This window comes from Anomaloglossus baeobatrachus, chromosome 4 (genome assembly GCF_048569485.1).
Source record: "Anomaloglossus baeobatrachus isolate aAnoBae1 chromosome 4, aAnoBae1.hap1, whole genome shotgun sequence".
NCBI classification, from domain to species: domain Eukaryota; kingdom Metazoa; phylum Chordata; class Amphibia; order Anura; family Aromobatidae; genus Anomaloglossus; species Anomaloglossus baeobatrachus.
Window position 1 is genome coordinate 267,908,018 of NC_134356.1, and position 16,188 is coordinate 267,924,205.

Below are 16,188 nucleotides of genomic sequence, written 5' to 3' on the forward strand. Positions count from 1 at the left end.
ACGGTCCGCCCCTCTTCACAGAACGCCGGCAGCCATTCCTGCCTGCACGCTGAGCTGCAGAGGGGAGACGGGGAGACCCAGACACGGGATTCTACGGCCTCATACCCGCTGTTCAGCGGGCGGTAAGCAGCCCTCAAGGGCTCACCCCCACTTGTGCCGTTTGTATACTGAGTATTTTGTGTTGCAAATACTTTGTACTGTACGGTCGCTGGTGATTCTCGGCTATATACCCTCCTAGATTACAAGGAGGCAACAGCATGTCGTCCGCAAAACGCAAGGGTGCCAAGGCACAGACATTATATGCTGCCTGTACCGCATGTGGGGCTGCTCTACCGGCAGGTTCCACTGACCCCCATTGTGTGCAGTGCTCGGCCCCTGTGCAACTTGCACAGCCGGGGCCTCTGCTGGACGTGACCCAGGGTGTACCACCTGTGAATGCTGTCCAGGTGACAGGAACGGAGTTTGCAGCTTTTGCTGACAGATTGTCTATGACCATGTCAAGGATTCTTGAAACATTGCAGTCTAGACCAGTAACTCAGACCACGGACACTGTGGCATCATTGCTCCCTGGTCCCCCTCAGCTGGAACACTTCCAAGCTCCGGGGGTGTCACATGCACCCCAGGGTGACGATTCTGACTCGGACGACAGTCCCAGACAACCTAAGCGGGCTCGTTATGAGGGGCCCTCAACTTCGTCTCACTGGTCAGGGTCCCAGCGGGACGGATCTATGGGTGATGAGGCGGATGTAACTGATCAAGATTCTGATCCTGGGTCCGCCCTCAATCTGGATACACCGGATGGTGACGCCATAGTGAATGATCTTATAGCGTCCATCAATAGGATGTTAGATATTTCTCCGCCAGCTCCTACTCAGGAGGAGGCAGCTTCACAGCAGGAGAAATTCCATTTCAGATATCCCAAGCGTAAATTAAGCACTTTTCTGGACCACGCTGACTTTAGAGATGCAATCCAGAAACACCACGCTTATCCTGAGAAGCGGTTTTCTAAACGGCTTAAAGATACACGCTATCCTTTTCCCCCTGACGTGGTCAAGGGTTGGACCCAGTGTCCCAAGGTGGACCCTCCAATCTCGAGGCTTGCAGCTAGATCCTTAGTTGCAGTAGAAGATGGAGCGGCACTTAAAGATGCCACTGACAGGCAGATGGAGCTCTGGCTGAAATCCATCTATGAAGCTATTGGAGCGTCGTTGGCGCCAGCTTTCGCAGCCGTATGGGCACTCCAAGCTATTTCAGCTGGGCTTATACAGGTCGACTCGGTCACACGTACATCTGCCCCGCAGGTGGCACCATTGACCTCTCAAATGTCTGCATTCGCGTCTTACGCGATTAATGCTGTCCTGGACTCTACGAGCCGTACGGCGGTGGCGTCAGCCAACTCCGTGGTTTTGCGCAGAGCCCTGTGGTTGAGAGAATGGAAAGCAGATTCTGCTTCCAAGAAGTGCTTAACCAGTTTGCCCTTTTCTCGTGACCGATTGTTTGGGGAGCGTTTGGATGAAATCATTAAACACTCCAAGGGTAAGGACTCATCCTTACCTCAACACAGACAAAACAAGCCCCAACAAAGGAGGGGTCAGTCTGGTTTTCGGTCCTTTCGAGGCTCAGGCAGGTCCCAATTCTCCTCGTCCAAGAGGACTCAAAAGGATCAGAGAGGCTCAGATTCTTGGCGGACGCAGTCACGCCCAAAAAAGACAGCAGGAAGAACCGTTACCAAGACGGCTTCCTCATGACTTTCAGCCTCCTCTCTCCGCATCCTCGGTCGGTGGCAGGCTCTCCCGCTTTGGCGGCATTTGGCTGTCACAGGTCAAAGACCGTTGGGTGAGGGACATTCTGTCTCACGGGTACAGGATAGAATTCGTCTCTCGTCCTCCAACTCGTTTCTTCAGAACTTCCCCACCGCCCGACCGAGCCGATGCTCTGCTGCAGGCGGTGACCGCTCTAAAGGCGGAAGGAGTGGTGACTTCCGTTCCTCTTCAGGAACAAGGTCACGGTTTTTACTCCAATCTGTTTGTGGTGCCAAAGAAGGACGGGTCCTTTCGGCCCGTCCTGGATCTAAAGTTGCTCAACAAACATGTAAAAACCAGGAGGTTCCGGATGGAATCTCTCCGCTCCGTCATAGCCTCAATGTCTCAAGGAGATTTCTTAGCATCAATAGACATCAAGGATGCTTATCTTCACGTGCCGATTGCGCCAGAGCATCAGCGTTTTCTACGCTTCGTTATAGAAAGCGAACACCTGCAGTTCGTAGCGTTACCTTTCGGGCTGGCAACAGCCCCTCGGGTCTTCACCAAGGTCATGGCAGCAGTAGTAGCTGTCCTGCACTCGCAGGGTCACTCCGTGATCCCGTATTTGGACGATCTACTTATAAAGGCACCCTCTCAAGAGGCATGCCAACACAGCCTGAACGTGGCACTGAAGACTCTCCAGAGTTTCGGGTGGATTATCAACTTTTCAAAGTCAAATCTAACCCCGACCCAATCACTAACATATCTTGGCATGGAGTTTCATACTCTCTCAGCGATAGTGAAGCTTCCACTGGACAAGCAGTGCTCTCTGCAGACAGGGGTGCAATCTCTCCTGCAGGGCCAGTCCCACTCCTTGAGGCGCCTCATGCATTTCCTAGGGAAGATGGTGGCAGCAATGGAAGCAGTCCCTTTTGCGCAGTTTCATCTGCGCCCTCTACAATGGGACATTCTCCGCCAATGGGACGGGAAGTCGACGTCCCTCGACAGGGATGTCTACCTCTCTCAGGCAACCAAGGACTCTCTCCGTTGGTGGCTTCTTCCCACCTCATTGTCAAAAGGAAAGTCGTTCCTACCCCCATCCTGGGCGGTGGTCACGACAGATGCGAGCCTATCAGGGTGGGGAGCAGTGTATCTTCACCACAGGGCTCAGGGTACGTGGACTCAGAGAGAGTCCACCCTTCAGATCAATGTTCTGGAAATCAGAGCAGTCTATCTTGCTCTGCGAGCCTTCCAACAGTGGCTGGAGGGCAAGCAGATCCGGATTCAGTCGGACAATTCCACAGCGGTGGCGTACATCAACCACCAAGGGGGAACACGCAGTCGACAAGCCTTTCAAGAAGTCCGGCGGATTCTGACGTGGGTGGAAAACACAGCATCCACCATATCCGCAGTTCACATCCCAGGCGTGGAAAACTGGGAAGCAGACTTTCTCAGTCGCCAGGGCATGGACGCAGGGGAATGGTCCCTTCACCCGGACGTGTTTCAGGAGATCTGTCGCCGCTGGGGGATGCCGGACGTCGACCTGATGGCGTCACGGCACAACAACAAGGTCCCGGTTTTCATGGCACGGTCTCACGATCACCGAGCTCTGGCGGCAGACGCCTTAGTTCAAGATTGGTCGCAGTTCCGGCTACCTTATGTGTTCCCACCTCTGGCATTGTTGCCCAGAGTGCTCCGCAAAATCAGGTCCGACTGCTGTTGCGCCATTCTCGTCGCTCCAGACTGGCCAAGGAGGTCGTGGTACCCGGATCTGTGGCATCTCACGGTAGGACAACCGTGGGCGCTACCAGGCCGTCCAGACTTGCTGTCTCAAGGGCCGTTTTTCCATCTGAATTCTGCGGCCCTGAACCTGACTGTGTGGCCATTGAGTCCTGGATCCTAGGGACCTCAGGTTTATCTCATGATGTTGTTGCCACCATGAGACAGGCTAGGAAACCATCCTCCGCCAAGATCTACCACAGAACGTGGAAGATATTCTTATCTTGGTGCTCTGCTCAGGGAGTTTCTCCCTGGCCATTTGCATTACCTATTTTTCTTTCCTTCCTGCAGTCTGGGTTGGAAAAAGGTTTGTCGCTTAGCTCCCTTAAAGGACAAGTCTCTGCGCTATCCGTATTCTTTCAGAAGCGCCTGGCGCGACTTCCTAAGGTACGCACGTTCCTGCAAGGGGTTTGTCATATCATTCCCCCTTACAGGCGGCCATTGGAACCCTGGGATCTGAACAAGGTTCTGATTGCTCTCCAGAAGCCACCTTTCGAGCCTATGAAGGAGATTTCCTTTTCTCGGCTTTCACAGAAAGTGGCTTTTCTGGTGGCGGTCACGTCTCTTCGGAGAGTGTCAGAGCTGGCGGCGTTATCTTGCAAATCTCCCTTCCTGGTGTTTCACCAAGACAAGGTAGTATTGCGTCCAATTCCAGAGTTTCTTCCCAAGGTGGTATCTTCCTTTCATCTCAATCAGGATATCACTTTACCATCTTTGTGTCCGCATCCAGTTCACCATTTTGAAAAGGGTTTACATCTGTTGGACCTGGTGAGAGCACTCAGGATCTACATTTCCCGCACGGCGTCTCTGCGCCGTTCGGATGCACTCTTTATCCTGGTCGCTGGTCAGCATAAAGGGTCGCAAGCTTCCAAATCCACCCTTGCGCGGTGGATCAAGGAACCAATTCTTCACGCCTACCGTTCTGCTGGGCTTCCGACTCCTTCTGGACTGAAGGCCCATTCTACCAGAGCCGTGGGTGCGTCCTGGGCATTACGGCATCAGGCTACGGCTCAGCAGGTGTGCCAGGCGGCTACCTGGTCGAGTCTGCACACTTTCACCAAGCATTATCAGGTGCATACCTACGCTTCGGCGGATGCCAGCCTAGGTAGACAAGTCCTGCAGGCGGCGGTGGCCCACCTGTAAGAAAGGGCTGCCTGACAGCCCGATCGCGAGGTATTATTTTACCCACCCAGGGACTGCTTTTGGACGTCCCAATTGTCTGGGTCTCCCAATTAGGAGCGAAAAAGAAGAAGGGAATTTTGTTTACTTACCGTAAATTCCTTTTCTTCTAGCTCCAATTGGGAGACCCAGCACCCGCCCTGTTTTTCTGAGGGTATTTGTTTTTCGGGTGCACATGTTGTTCATGTTAATAACTTACGTTCTCCGATATTGTTTATCGGATTGAATTTGTTTTTGAAACAGTTATTGGCTTTCCTCCTTCTTGCTTTTGCACTAAAACTGAAGGACCCGTGCTCCCACGGGGGGGTGTATAGCCAGAAGGGGAGGGGCCTTACACTTTTAAGTGTAGTACTTTGTGCGGCCTCCGGAGGCAGTAGCTATACACCCAATTGTCTGGGTCTCCCAATTGGAGCTAGAAGAAAAGGAATTTACGGTAAGTAAACAAAATTCCCTTCTTTTTTTACAAGGGTAACAGGAGAAAATGGACGACAAAATTCATTACACAATTTATTTTGGAGAACAGCAATACACCATAATGTGGTTGGAAACGACTTTTCAGGCACAGGTATGTGCGTCACCACCAATGACGCTGGGCAATGGGCACTGAATATTATGTTAGCACATCCCTGTGGGCATGCTAAGAGGGCAGATTGAGTGCAGGAACTAACGTCTGTGCGATTAGTACCTGGCCTCATTAGCATATTATAAAGGATCTTTACAAATATTTTTTACTAAAGATCTCTTTATCTATGCTACTAGATACAGGGATGGTTAGGCAGGGATTAGCAATATGTACCCAGGGCTGCTCGTGGTTCTGGGTGCATATTGGACCTGACAGGTTCCCTTTAAGTGATAAAAACGACTATTAAACATTTCTAGTTTTGAAAGCATTTTGACTTTGTAGGATTTTTTTTTCCAACAGCTGCCCAAACCTTTTGTGCAGTACTGTATGTCGAGAATAGATTCTCCCAAACCCCATCCTGCCTAGTGATGGATAATGAAGGGAAAGCTGGCCTATCCTGGTCAACTGTTTATGTAACTTCAATGTAAGACACGCACGCATATAGACTGCCATCTCTCCATTTAGGCTATGTGCCCACGGGACAATGTACCTGCGGATTTTGCCACGGAAAACCTGTGGATTTATCTGGACTTTGTAGATAAATCCGCAGGTTTTAGCACGTACAGACACTCCCCATGTTATCCTATGGGACATGGGGAGTGTTTGTGTCAATGCTGCGGTATGTGCGGTTGCGAAATATGCTGCGGATGTCCCGCAGCCGCACATAACTGCATGTCAATTATTCCTGCGGAAATACCAGCAGATGTCCCGCCTCTCCACTATGGAAATAGAGGCCAGGACTTCCGCAGGTAAGTCGCACGAAAGTCCGAAGGTTTACCGCTTATATTTTGCTGGAATCCCACAGCAATGGATAGCTGTGGATTGCGGGGATCAACTTCGGGAAACCTGCGGACGCACCTGCAGATATATCCGCGGGTACACAGTCCCGTGGGCACATAGCCTTAAAAAGAGCTGTCTCCAATTCATAAATGGGTAACGTTGCAAAGTACTTGTAAATACAAGCAACTTTTCATTTCACCACTTATTAAAAATCTTCTACAGGCTCAAGAACGTAGGGATTTTTAATATAAAGCACATTGCCTGCAGTCCCAGCTTGGCCAGATATCTAGGTAAGGAATGTGTGGTGTGAGCATGCTCTATACTTCATAAATTGCATCGCTTTGCAGCAGGAAAGAAGCTACGGCCAGCTTCAAAAGGCAAAGCTGCCACTGCTAGAAGCCCGGGAGACAGCATGCTTTGGAGCAATGGGCAACCATGCTGATGGTAGATACTGACAATGTTCAGAAGCGGACTGCAATTGGGGACCAGGAACAGTGCTCTGCTGAAGACGCAACAAAACCCTTTAACATATAGTCAACAATATCAACCAACCAGTGTATATAGAAACACCACTCAAGTTAGCACACAAACGATAAAAGCATGATTTTATCAATTTAAAAAGACATGATAGTGCCTGGGAGAGGGCTGTCACACTATATGCGGAAGGCGCAGAGGTGGCCATCATACGTGTGGAGGTCTTGAGCCCTGTGGGGGCCTTCATGCAGTGTGTGGGAGGGTGAAAACGCAGTGGGGCAAAATTGTGTGTCAGAATTCACTGTGAAGCATTATATTGCTTTTGGGGAGCATTTATCATACTGTATGGAGGGGGCCATAAAAAGGTACAGTCGTTGAAAACACCATAGTAAGGGCCCCATTTTTTTTCTATATGCCGCAACACGTCCCCCTCTCACGGTTTAAAATGAGGGGTGGGGGTATGCCCTTCTGTGACTGAGCCTATATACCGTGGCCCAGCAGAATAGATCTTTTTTGAAATGGTGTATATGTAAAATAAAATTTTAAACTCACCCTTTTCAAATATATGGTTTTCATCGTAACAGCGCATTCTGACAAAGCCTGAACAAAAAAACACCAAAAAAACAGACAAGACAACACAGATTAAAGTACATAATAAAGGATTTTGTAATCTAATACTATAAACTATGGCGGAAAAAAACTAAACTCTAAAAATCCAAACTAAATCTCACTGTTTCCCCACAGGCATGCCTGGAAACTATGTCCTATATATTTTACTGCCGATTAAGAGATATTGTTTTAATGCTAGAGGAGTTTAATTTGTATTCCAAATTGTGGCAGGAAACAGGTTCACTCCAGAAAGAACAGATTATTAAAAAAACAAAAAAAACAACAAAAAAACCCACCATTGGTACACAACAATAGACATGACAGATGGTAACTGGTTTTCCGTAACATCTTAACCCCTTTTTTCCGCCCTCTCTTCTGAGAGCCGTAACTTTATTTTTCCATTAATCTCCCCATATGAGGGCTTGTTTTTTGCGGGACGAGTTGTACGTTTACTAAAACCATACATTTTACTATATTATGTATTGGAAAACAGCAAAAAAATTTAAAGTGTGGAAAAACTGCAAAAAAAAAAAAAAAAAAAAAAAAAAAAAAGCGCTTGCACAATACTTTTTGGGATATTTTATTCACCATGTTCACTATCTGGTAAAACTGATGTGTCTGTGTGATGCCTGAGGTCAATGTGAGTTTGTAGACACCAAACATAGGTTTACTTTTATCTAAGGGGTTAAAACAACAGACATTTGTCCAAAAAAGTGGCACACTTTTTGCACCATTTTCTGCAACCCGTAGCGTTCTCATTTTTCGGGATATGGGGCTCAGTGATGGCTTATTTTTTGCGTCTCAAGCTGACATTATAACGGTACCATTTTTGCGCAGATGCTACTTTTTGATTGCCAGTTATTGCATTTTGCGCAAAATTTGCAACAATTAAAAGAATGTCATTTTGACGATTGAAAATTGTTTGCCACTACGCCATTTATCGATCATATTATATTTTGATAGATCGGGCATTTCTGAACGCGGTGATACTAAATGAGGATTTTTTTTAAACCTTTAATTTTCAATGGGGTAAATGGAAGATTTTAACTTTTTTTAATTTTTTTTTAAAACTTTTTTTTATTTTACTAGGTCCCATAGGGGACTATAACGATCAGCAATCTGATAGTTCTTCCATTTTTCTAGATCACAGTTACACAGCTGAGATGTGCAGATATGATGCTTTACTCTCACTGCCGGGATTGAGAGAAAGTGACTCATGATAGCTACAGGCGTGATCACATGACCCTGTACTACCATGGCAACCACCGGAAGTCACGTGATGACGTCACGACTTCCGATGGGGGCAGGTAAGTTATAGTTATGGCTGCGCGCATATACATATCACTGCCAGATATGGGCAGCGAGATGTAAGGGGTTAATAGCCGCGGGTGGAACGAGATTTCACTCGCGACTAGCAGGCACAGATGTCAGCTGTTGAAATCAACTATGTGCACGGATCGCCGTGGGCAGTCCGCGGGGATTAACCTCACACGATCAATGCCCAAACAATTTTTCATCTTTTTTCCTTGCAGGATAAAAGGACATTATTTTTGGTATATGGCAAGTGTGGTGCCTGAAAAAAAGGAATTCTTGCATTTCATTTGTTTATAGTGTTTACTGTACGGTTAATTTATATTTGGACTTTTTTAGCCCTCTCAGGAACTTAAAATTGTCTGATGGCATATACTACAATACCACAGTATTGATATCTATTGTACAAATAACTCTCTCCTATGAAGTCCACCCCAGAGGCCTAGCTTTACAGAAGTACCAAGATGGCAGTAACCGGTGCAGTTAACAGAACCCTGGCTGTGTTTGTAGCCCATAGCTTTCCTACAATTGTGTTGCGGGGTGCCAATGCATGCAAGCACCTAAAACCGGACCATTTAAAGCGTAACCATCATTTTAATTTTTATTTAATAAATCAATAGTACACATGAAAGCAACTTTGTAATATATGTTATCAGATAAATCTGCTTCTTTCTCTCCCAGAACTGATCAGACTATCAAAATTCTCAATTCTGTGGTAAAATCTGTATTCAGTGAATCGGTGGCGGCTGGAAGTGATCACAGCTTTTCCAAATGTATGGCCACAGAGGAGTACTGCAGACCCACCCTTATTCCATTGAATAATTGTTGAAGGGCATCGATATAAAGTACTGAACAACCTCCCTGATAGAGAGCTGAATACTAGAGAAGAAAACCTATGGCACTCGAATAAAATGCTGCATTTCTGGTTTACAACCCATTTAGGGGTTGCTAGCACGAAGTGACCGCCATGTGTCTGAAAACTACAGACATGCTCATTTGTCAACTTTGCTGTGATATACATTATCACTACATCATTTATAACAAACAATGCCAATGGTTTTAAGAAAAGAATCTAGCTCCTTTTTCTAAAGCCAACATACTAGTCAGACTATGACTGGAAAGAACCCTTTCCTGTTTAGCTGCCGGAATTTACATTTCCTCCATTTGTAATGAATGCCTCCTTTTCCTTTGTAAGACCCTTTGAAGGAATAAATCATGTGGCTGTCTTCTGTATTGACCACAGATGTATTTAGGCATAAATAAGAGCACTCAAGGTGAAAATGTCCAACTTTTCTAACCTATCATAGGAGAAGCCTTCCATCATGTAATACATGTAAAAGTCTAGTTACCTACCTTTGATCTGACAAACTTTACAATATCCGCTTTAAAATGTGGAGCACAAAACTGGATCCCATATTCTACATGTGGCCTTACAAGAGATTTGTAGAGGGGTAACAATACATTGGGATCACAAGATTTTATCTTTCTATACACCCTAAAATTTAGTTTGCTTTTGCTACCTGATATTGAGTGCTGCTGTTCAGTTAAGCCCTCTTTCACACATCAGTTTTTTGGCAGTCACAATCTGTCGAATTTTGAAAAAAAACGGCTCCAGCGACTGATGCCGCTGGATCCGTTTTTTTCTCATTGACTTGTATTCGTGACGGATTGAAATGGATGGCCTCACGTTTCATCCGTTGAAAAATGTTTGTCCGGCTTACGGTGACAACGTCCACAGTAACGTTTTTTGTGTACGTCGAAAAAATGAACAGCGACTGATCCGTCGCCGTCCATCTTTTGGTAGAATGGAAGCCTGTGTGTGCAGGATTCGTCGTAATCAGTCATATGACGGAATCCGGCGACAGATTCAGTTTTTTTTAACTGAGCATGCTCCATTATTTAGCCCCCAGCTAGTCGGATCCGTCGCGAAAACGGACTGTGACTGACGGCAAAAAACTGATGTGTGAAAGGGGCCTTACTTGTAACCAGAATCCCTAAGTCCTCCTTTTCTTTAATCTCTAGCTCTGGTACATTTTAAAAGGGGTTTTCTGCTTTCTGGAAAACCAGATTCCCCGGCTGTAGCTTGTTCTAAAGAACAAATTGTGCTTGACTTACATTTACCAGATCCAACGTTGACTTTCAGTCACTGCTACCAGTGTCTGATATTGTTCGCAGTGCTGACGTCATGTAGACAGCGCTGCAGCCAATAACTCAGCTAAGCGGCTCATACTGTCAAACTCTGGCAGAGCCGCGGAGCTCACTCATTGGCTGCATTGCTATCGATGTAACATCAGTGCTGCAAATGACAGACAAAAGCAGGGCCATACTGGACCAAGGGAGGGCAAGTCAAGAAAAGGTTTTATCTAAACTGCAGCTGGGAACAGGAATCTTCAGAGATTTGAAAACACTTAATACACAGTATATGCTACAAAATGATAATGTACTTGGGCCACTTCTCAGCATTGAACTTCATCTGTCGGGTTTGCCAAGGCAGACATCTTATCTAGATCATTTTGTAGTATTATACATCATTCCTCGCTTAGTGTTATGCTACAAAGTTGTGTGTCATCAAAGGCCAATTCTTTACTATCAGTTGTGCCCCAAATTGAACCTTATGGTAACCGACTAAATTTAGCCTATTTTAGAGAATGTACAATTTATAACAATCATTTTTTTACTTTACCCACTTGTTAGCTATGTGTATATAGTGTCCTCTAGATACCACTTGTATGTGACAGTGCTCCTAACAAGGAACATGCAGTGACATTGCTTTGGTATGTCCACTAAACATGGCTGGCCTGCATTAGCCATAACTTACCAATATGGTTTGGGCATCTGCTAGATCAAATGTAGGCTTCAATGGAGCAAGGAAGCAAGCAGGGACAATGTGTTTGTAGACAAAATCTGCAAAGCCAACCAGTCCGTCTTTGCCACCTATAGAAGACATAAGATCCTCTGAATACTTCAACAAAATGGAAGAAACAAATTGGATTTGAAGTCCAAGATCTTACCCCAAAGCTCAACTAGCTTGGAAAGGATGATGAAACAGGTTTTTTGAGCAATAGGATCTGGGTATTCTACAGCCCCTTGAATAACTGTGAATAAAACACGTTCCACATTCTCAGCGCCTATATACAAAAGAAAAAGCAAAGGGTTAAGCTAAAAAAGGCTTCTCTTCTGGTGCAAATGGACCACACCTAACTTAAGTCATTGTTTAAGCACCTGACACAAATTTACTGTATTAATCACATCTTATCTATGTAGATAAATGTGTAAATAATGGCAGTGAAAGAAATGGTATGACAGGGAAAAGGGAGAAAGCCATTACCAGACAGCTCTGATGGCAGTAAGGATTTATATCTATCGCTGCCATTCACCATTTCCTTCTATATATACACAAATATGTGATATTACTTCTGCAGGTAAGCAGATACAATCTAATATAGCTAAATAAAGTATTTACCAAATATATCTAATTCTTAATGCCCCCATATACAGACTAATGTAGGCCAAACCTACATATATTGAGGTTGACGGCCAACAGTAATGTGTATGGAGACACTTGACTGATCATCACAGTTGTCAATTTGGCATATTCGATTTCAGAATACCGCATTGTTCTTCTGGAGAGATGATAGCCTATGGGTCAGCCAGTGGCTTTCTCATAGAGAACACAGAAGCTGTCGACCAAACGAGAGGTCCTGTGTATAGGAGAGTTAGCTTTTGGCCAATTGATCAGCCAACAGCCATCTAGTGTTTAAGGCCGGCAATACGCATTCATGCATTGATCCAACAGTAAAGGTAATTTATTTAGGTTTTTCTAGAATACAATCAAATAGGTCTTGTCCCTTGTTTTCACTTTTCCATAACAGCTATGAACAGCTATTTATAGCACCTTCCTTGACCAAGTTTGAGGTGTATACATGAGCAGGAATGGATAAAATCTTCATTTCTATGTAAAATTTAGAAACTCTTTTACATCATAAAGATACAACATAACACCCCTGGCAGATGGGAACAATTAATGGCTTCCTATGATAGTGTTACCATTGTCTACTGTAATGTTAGGGTACCGTCACACTTTAGCGACGCTCCAGCGATCCCACCAGCAATCTGACCTGGTCAGGATCGCTGGTGCGTCGCTACACGGTCGCTGGTGAGCTGTCAATCAGGCATATCTCACCAGCGACCAGCCCCCAGCCAGCAGCGAGCGTGGAAGCGATGCTGCGCTTGGTAACTACGGTAAATATCGGGTAACCAAGCAAAGCACTTCGCTTGGTTACCCGATATTTACTTTAGTTTCCAGCGCACAACACTTAGCGCTGGCTCCCTGCACTCCTAGCCAGAGTACACATCGGGTTAATAAGCAAACCGCTTTGCTTATTTACCCGATGTGTACTCCGGCTACGTGTGCAGGGAGCCGTCACTGGCAGCCTGAGAGCGGCGGACGCTAGTAACCAAGGTAAATATCGAGTAACCAAGCAAAGCGCTTCGCTTGGTTACCCGATATTTACCTTGGTTACAGCTTACCGCAGGCTACCAGAAGCCGGCTCCCTGCACATTCAGATCGTTGCTCTCTCGCTGTCAAACACAGCGATGTGTGCTTCACAGCGGGAGAGCAACGTCCAAAAAATGAACCAGCACTGTGTGTAATGAGCAGCGATCTCACAGCAGGGGCCAGATCGCTGCTCAGTGTCACACACAGCGAGATCGCTAATGAGGTCACTGCTGCATCACAAAAACCGTGACTCAGCAGCGATCTCGCTATGTGAGAAGTACCCCTTACAGATTGGATATGACAACTGTCTAAACCAGAATGTCTGGCTTTGACACTTTACAGCTGTCACCACCAAGACTATCAACTGATAATCCAAAATCAACCTGACAGTTTAGTAATAAAGTTTAGATTAGGTCAGTCAGATAGCCTCCATGTTAGCAAATGAGCAAAAATTGTATAAAAAGAGAAGTGCAGATATTTATAGTAGAAGGTTCCGTTCATTGGTGACTGGAGATGTGTTTCCTGGGTTTTTGTGTACAGCTATAATACTGGATAACGATTATTTTGTTTCCTGAACACTTTGGGGGTGTATATTATGTAATTTGAGCTGCTGATCAGGGAAATCACATCACCTTGAAATTTTCCAGTCACATACTATTTTTCTGAAATCTTGTTTGAGCGATTTTTTTTTTCTCTATGTTTTCAGGCTGTCCATGTATTGTCCACAATATAAATGCTGTTATGTTATTTATAGACAATCAAGGGTATGAATTCCTTGCATTTCATTGATGTTGCAAAGAAGGGAATTTTGTTACTTACCGTAAATTCCTTTTCTTCTAGCTCTTATTGGGAGACCCAGACGATTGGGTGTATAGCACTGCCTCCGGAGGCCACACAAAGCAATTACACTAAAAAGTGTAAGGCCCCTCCCCTTCTGGCTATACACCCCCAGTGGGATCACTGGCTCACCAGTTTTAGTGCAAAAGCAAGAAGGAGGAAAGCCAATAACTGGTTTAAACAAATTCTCTCCGAGTAACATCGGAGAACTGAAAACCGTTCAACATGAACATGTGTACCCGCAAACAAACCAACAATCCCGAAGGACAACAGGGCGGGTGCTGGGTCTCCCAATAAGAGCTAGAAGAAAAGGAATTTACGGTAAGTAACAAAATTCCCTTCTTCTTCGGCGCTCTATTGGGAGACCCAGACGATTGGGACGTCCAAAAGCTGTCCCTGGGTGGGTAAAGAAATACCTCATGTTAGAGCTGCAAGACAGCCCTCCCCTACGGGGAGGCAACTGCCGCCTGCAGGACTCTTCTACCTAGGCTGGCGTCCGCCGAAGCATAGGTATGCACCTGATAATGTTTGGTGAAAGTGTGCAGACTCGACCAGGTAGCTGCCTGGCACACCTGTTGAGCCGTAGCCTGGTGTCGTAATGCCCAGGATGCACCCACGGCTCTGGTAGAATGGGCCTTCAGCCCTGATGGAACCGGAAGCCCAGCAGAACGGTAGGCTTCAAGAATTGGTTCTTTGATCCATCGAGCCAGGGTGGCCTTAGAAGCCTGCGACCCTTTGCGCTTACCAGCGACAAGGACAAAGAGTGCATCCGAACGGCGCAAGGGCGCCGTGCGGGAAATGTAGATTCTGAGTGCTCTCACCAGATCTAACAAATGTAAATCCTTCTCATACCGATGAACTGCATGAGGACAAAACGAAGGCAAAGAGATATCCTGATTAAGATGAAAAGAGGATACCACCTTCGGGAGAAACTCCTGAATAGGGCGCAGCACAACCTTGTCCTGGTGGAAGACCAGGAAGGGAGCCTTGGATGATAGTGCTGCCAGCTCAGACACTCTCCGAAGAGATGTGATCGCTACCAGAAAAGCCACTTTCTGTGATAGTCTAGAAAGTGAAACCTCCTTCAGAGGCTCGAAGGGCGGCTTCTGGAGGGCAACTAGTACCCTGTTCAGATCCCATGGATCTAACGGCCGCTTGTACGGGGGTACGATATGGCAAACCCCCTGTAGGAACGTGCGCACCTTAGGAAGGCGTGCCAAACGCCTCTGAAACAAGACGGATAGCGCCGAGACCTGACCTTTAAGGGAGCCGAGCGACAAACCTTTTTCTAACCCAGATTGCAGGAAAGAAAGAAAGGTAGGCAATGCAAATGGCCAGGGAGACACTCCCTGAGCAGAGCACCAGGATAAAAATATCCTCCACGTTCTGTGGTAGATCTTAGCGGACGTGGGCTTCCTAGCCTGTCTCATGGTGGCAACGACCCCTTGGGACAATCCTGAAGACGTTAGGATCCAGGACTCAATGGCCACACAGTCAGGTTCAGGGCCGCAGAATTCCGATGGAAAAACGGCCCTTGGGACAGTAAGTCTGGTCGGTCTGGGAGTGCCCACGGTTGGCCGACCGTGAGCTGCCACAGATCCGGATACCACGCCCTCCTCGGCCAGTCTGGGGCGACAAGTATGACGCGGCTGCAATCGGATCTGATCTTGCGTAGCACTCTGGGCAAGAGTGCCAGAGGTGGAAACACATAAGGGAGCCGGAACTGCGACCAATCTTGCACTAGGGCGTCTGCCGCCAGCGCTCTTTGATCGCGAGACCGTGCCATGAAGGTTGGGACCTTGTTGTTGTGCCGTCACGCCATTAGGTCGACGTCCGGCACCCCCCAGCGGCGACAGATTTCCTGAAACACGTCTGGGTGAAGGGACCATTCCCCTGCGTCCATGCCCTGGCGACTGAGGAAGTCTGCTTCCCAGTTTTCTACGCCGGGGATGTGAACTGCGGATATGGTGGAGGCTGTGGCTTCCACCCACATCAGAATCCGCCGGACTTCCTGGAAGGCTTGCCGACTGCGTGTCCCCCCTTGGTGGTTGATGTATGCCACCGCTGTGGAGTTGTCCGACTGAATTCGGATCTGCTTTCCTTCCAGCCACTGCTGGAAGGCTAGAAGGGCAAGATACACTGCTCTGATTTCCAGAACATTGATCTGAAGGGTGGACTCCTGCTGAGACCACGTACCCTGAGCCCTGTGGTGGAGAAAGACTGCTCCCCACCCTGACAGACTCGCGTCTGTCGTGACCACCGCCCAAGACGGTGGTAGGAAGGATCTTCCCTGTGATAATGAGGTGGGAAGAAGCCACCACTGCAGAGAGTCTTTGGCCGTCTGGGAAAGGGAGACT

The 16,188-nt window shown here is 46.9% G+C and overlaps 1 protein-coding gene across 2 annotated transcripts in view; it reads right to left on the reverse strand.

Annotated features, from left to right (window-relative positions):
• XPOT (exportin for tRNA) overlaps positions 1-16,188 on the reverse strand; it is a 136,151-nt gene that overhangs the window by 7,963 nt on the left and 112,000 nt on the right. For both annotated transcript variants that reach the window (XM_075344826.1, XM_075344825.1), the window contains exons 20-22: positions 11,508-11,624; positions 11,315-11,430; positions 7,129-7,176 (exon numbers count right to left, since the gene is read on the reverse strand). In XM_075344826.1, the coding sequence (XP_075200941.1) occupies positions 7,129-7,176; positions 11,315-11,430; positions 11,508-11,624 (281 nt within the window). The remainder of the gene's footprint in view (positions 1-7,128; positions 7,177-11,314; positions 11,431-11,507; positions 11,625-16,188) is intronic.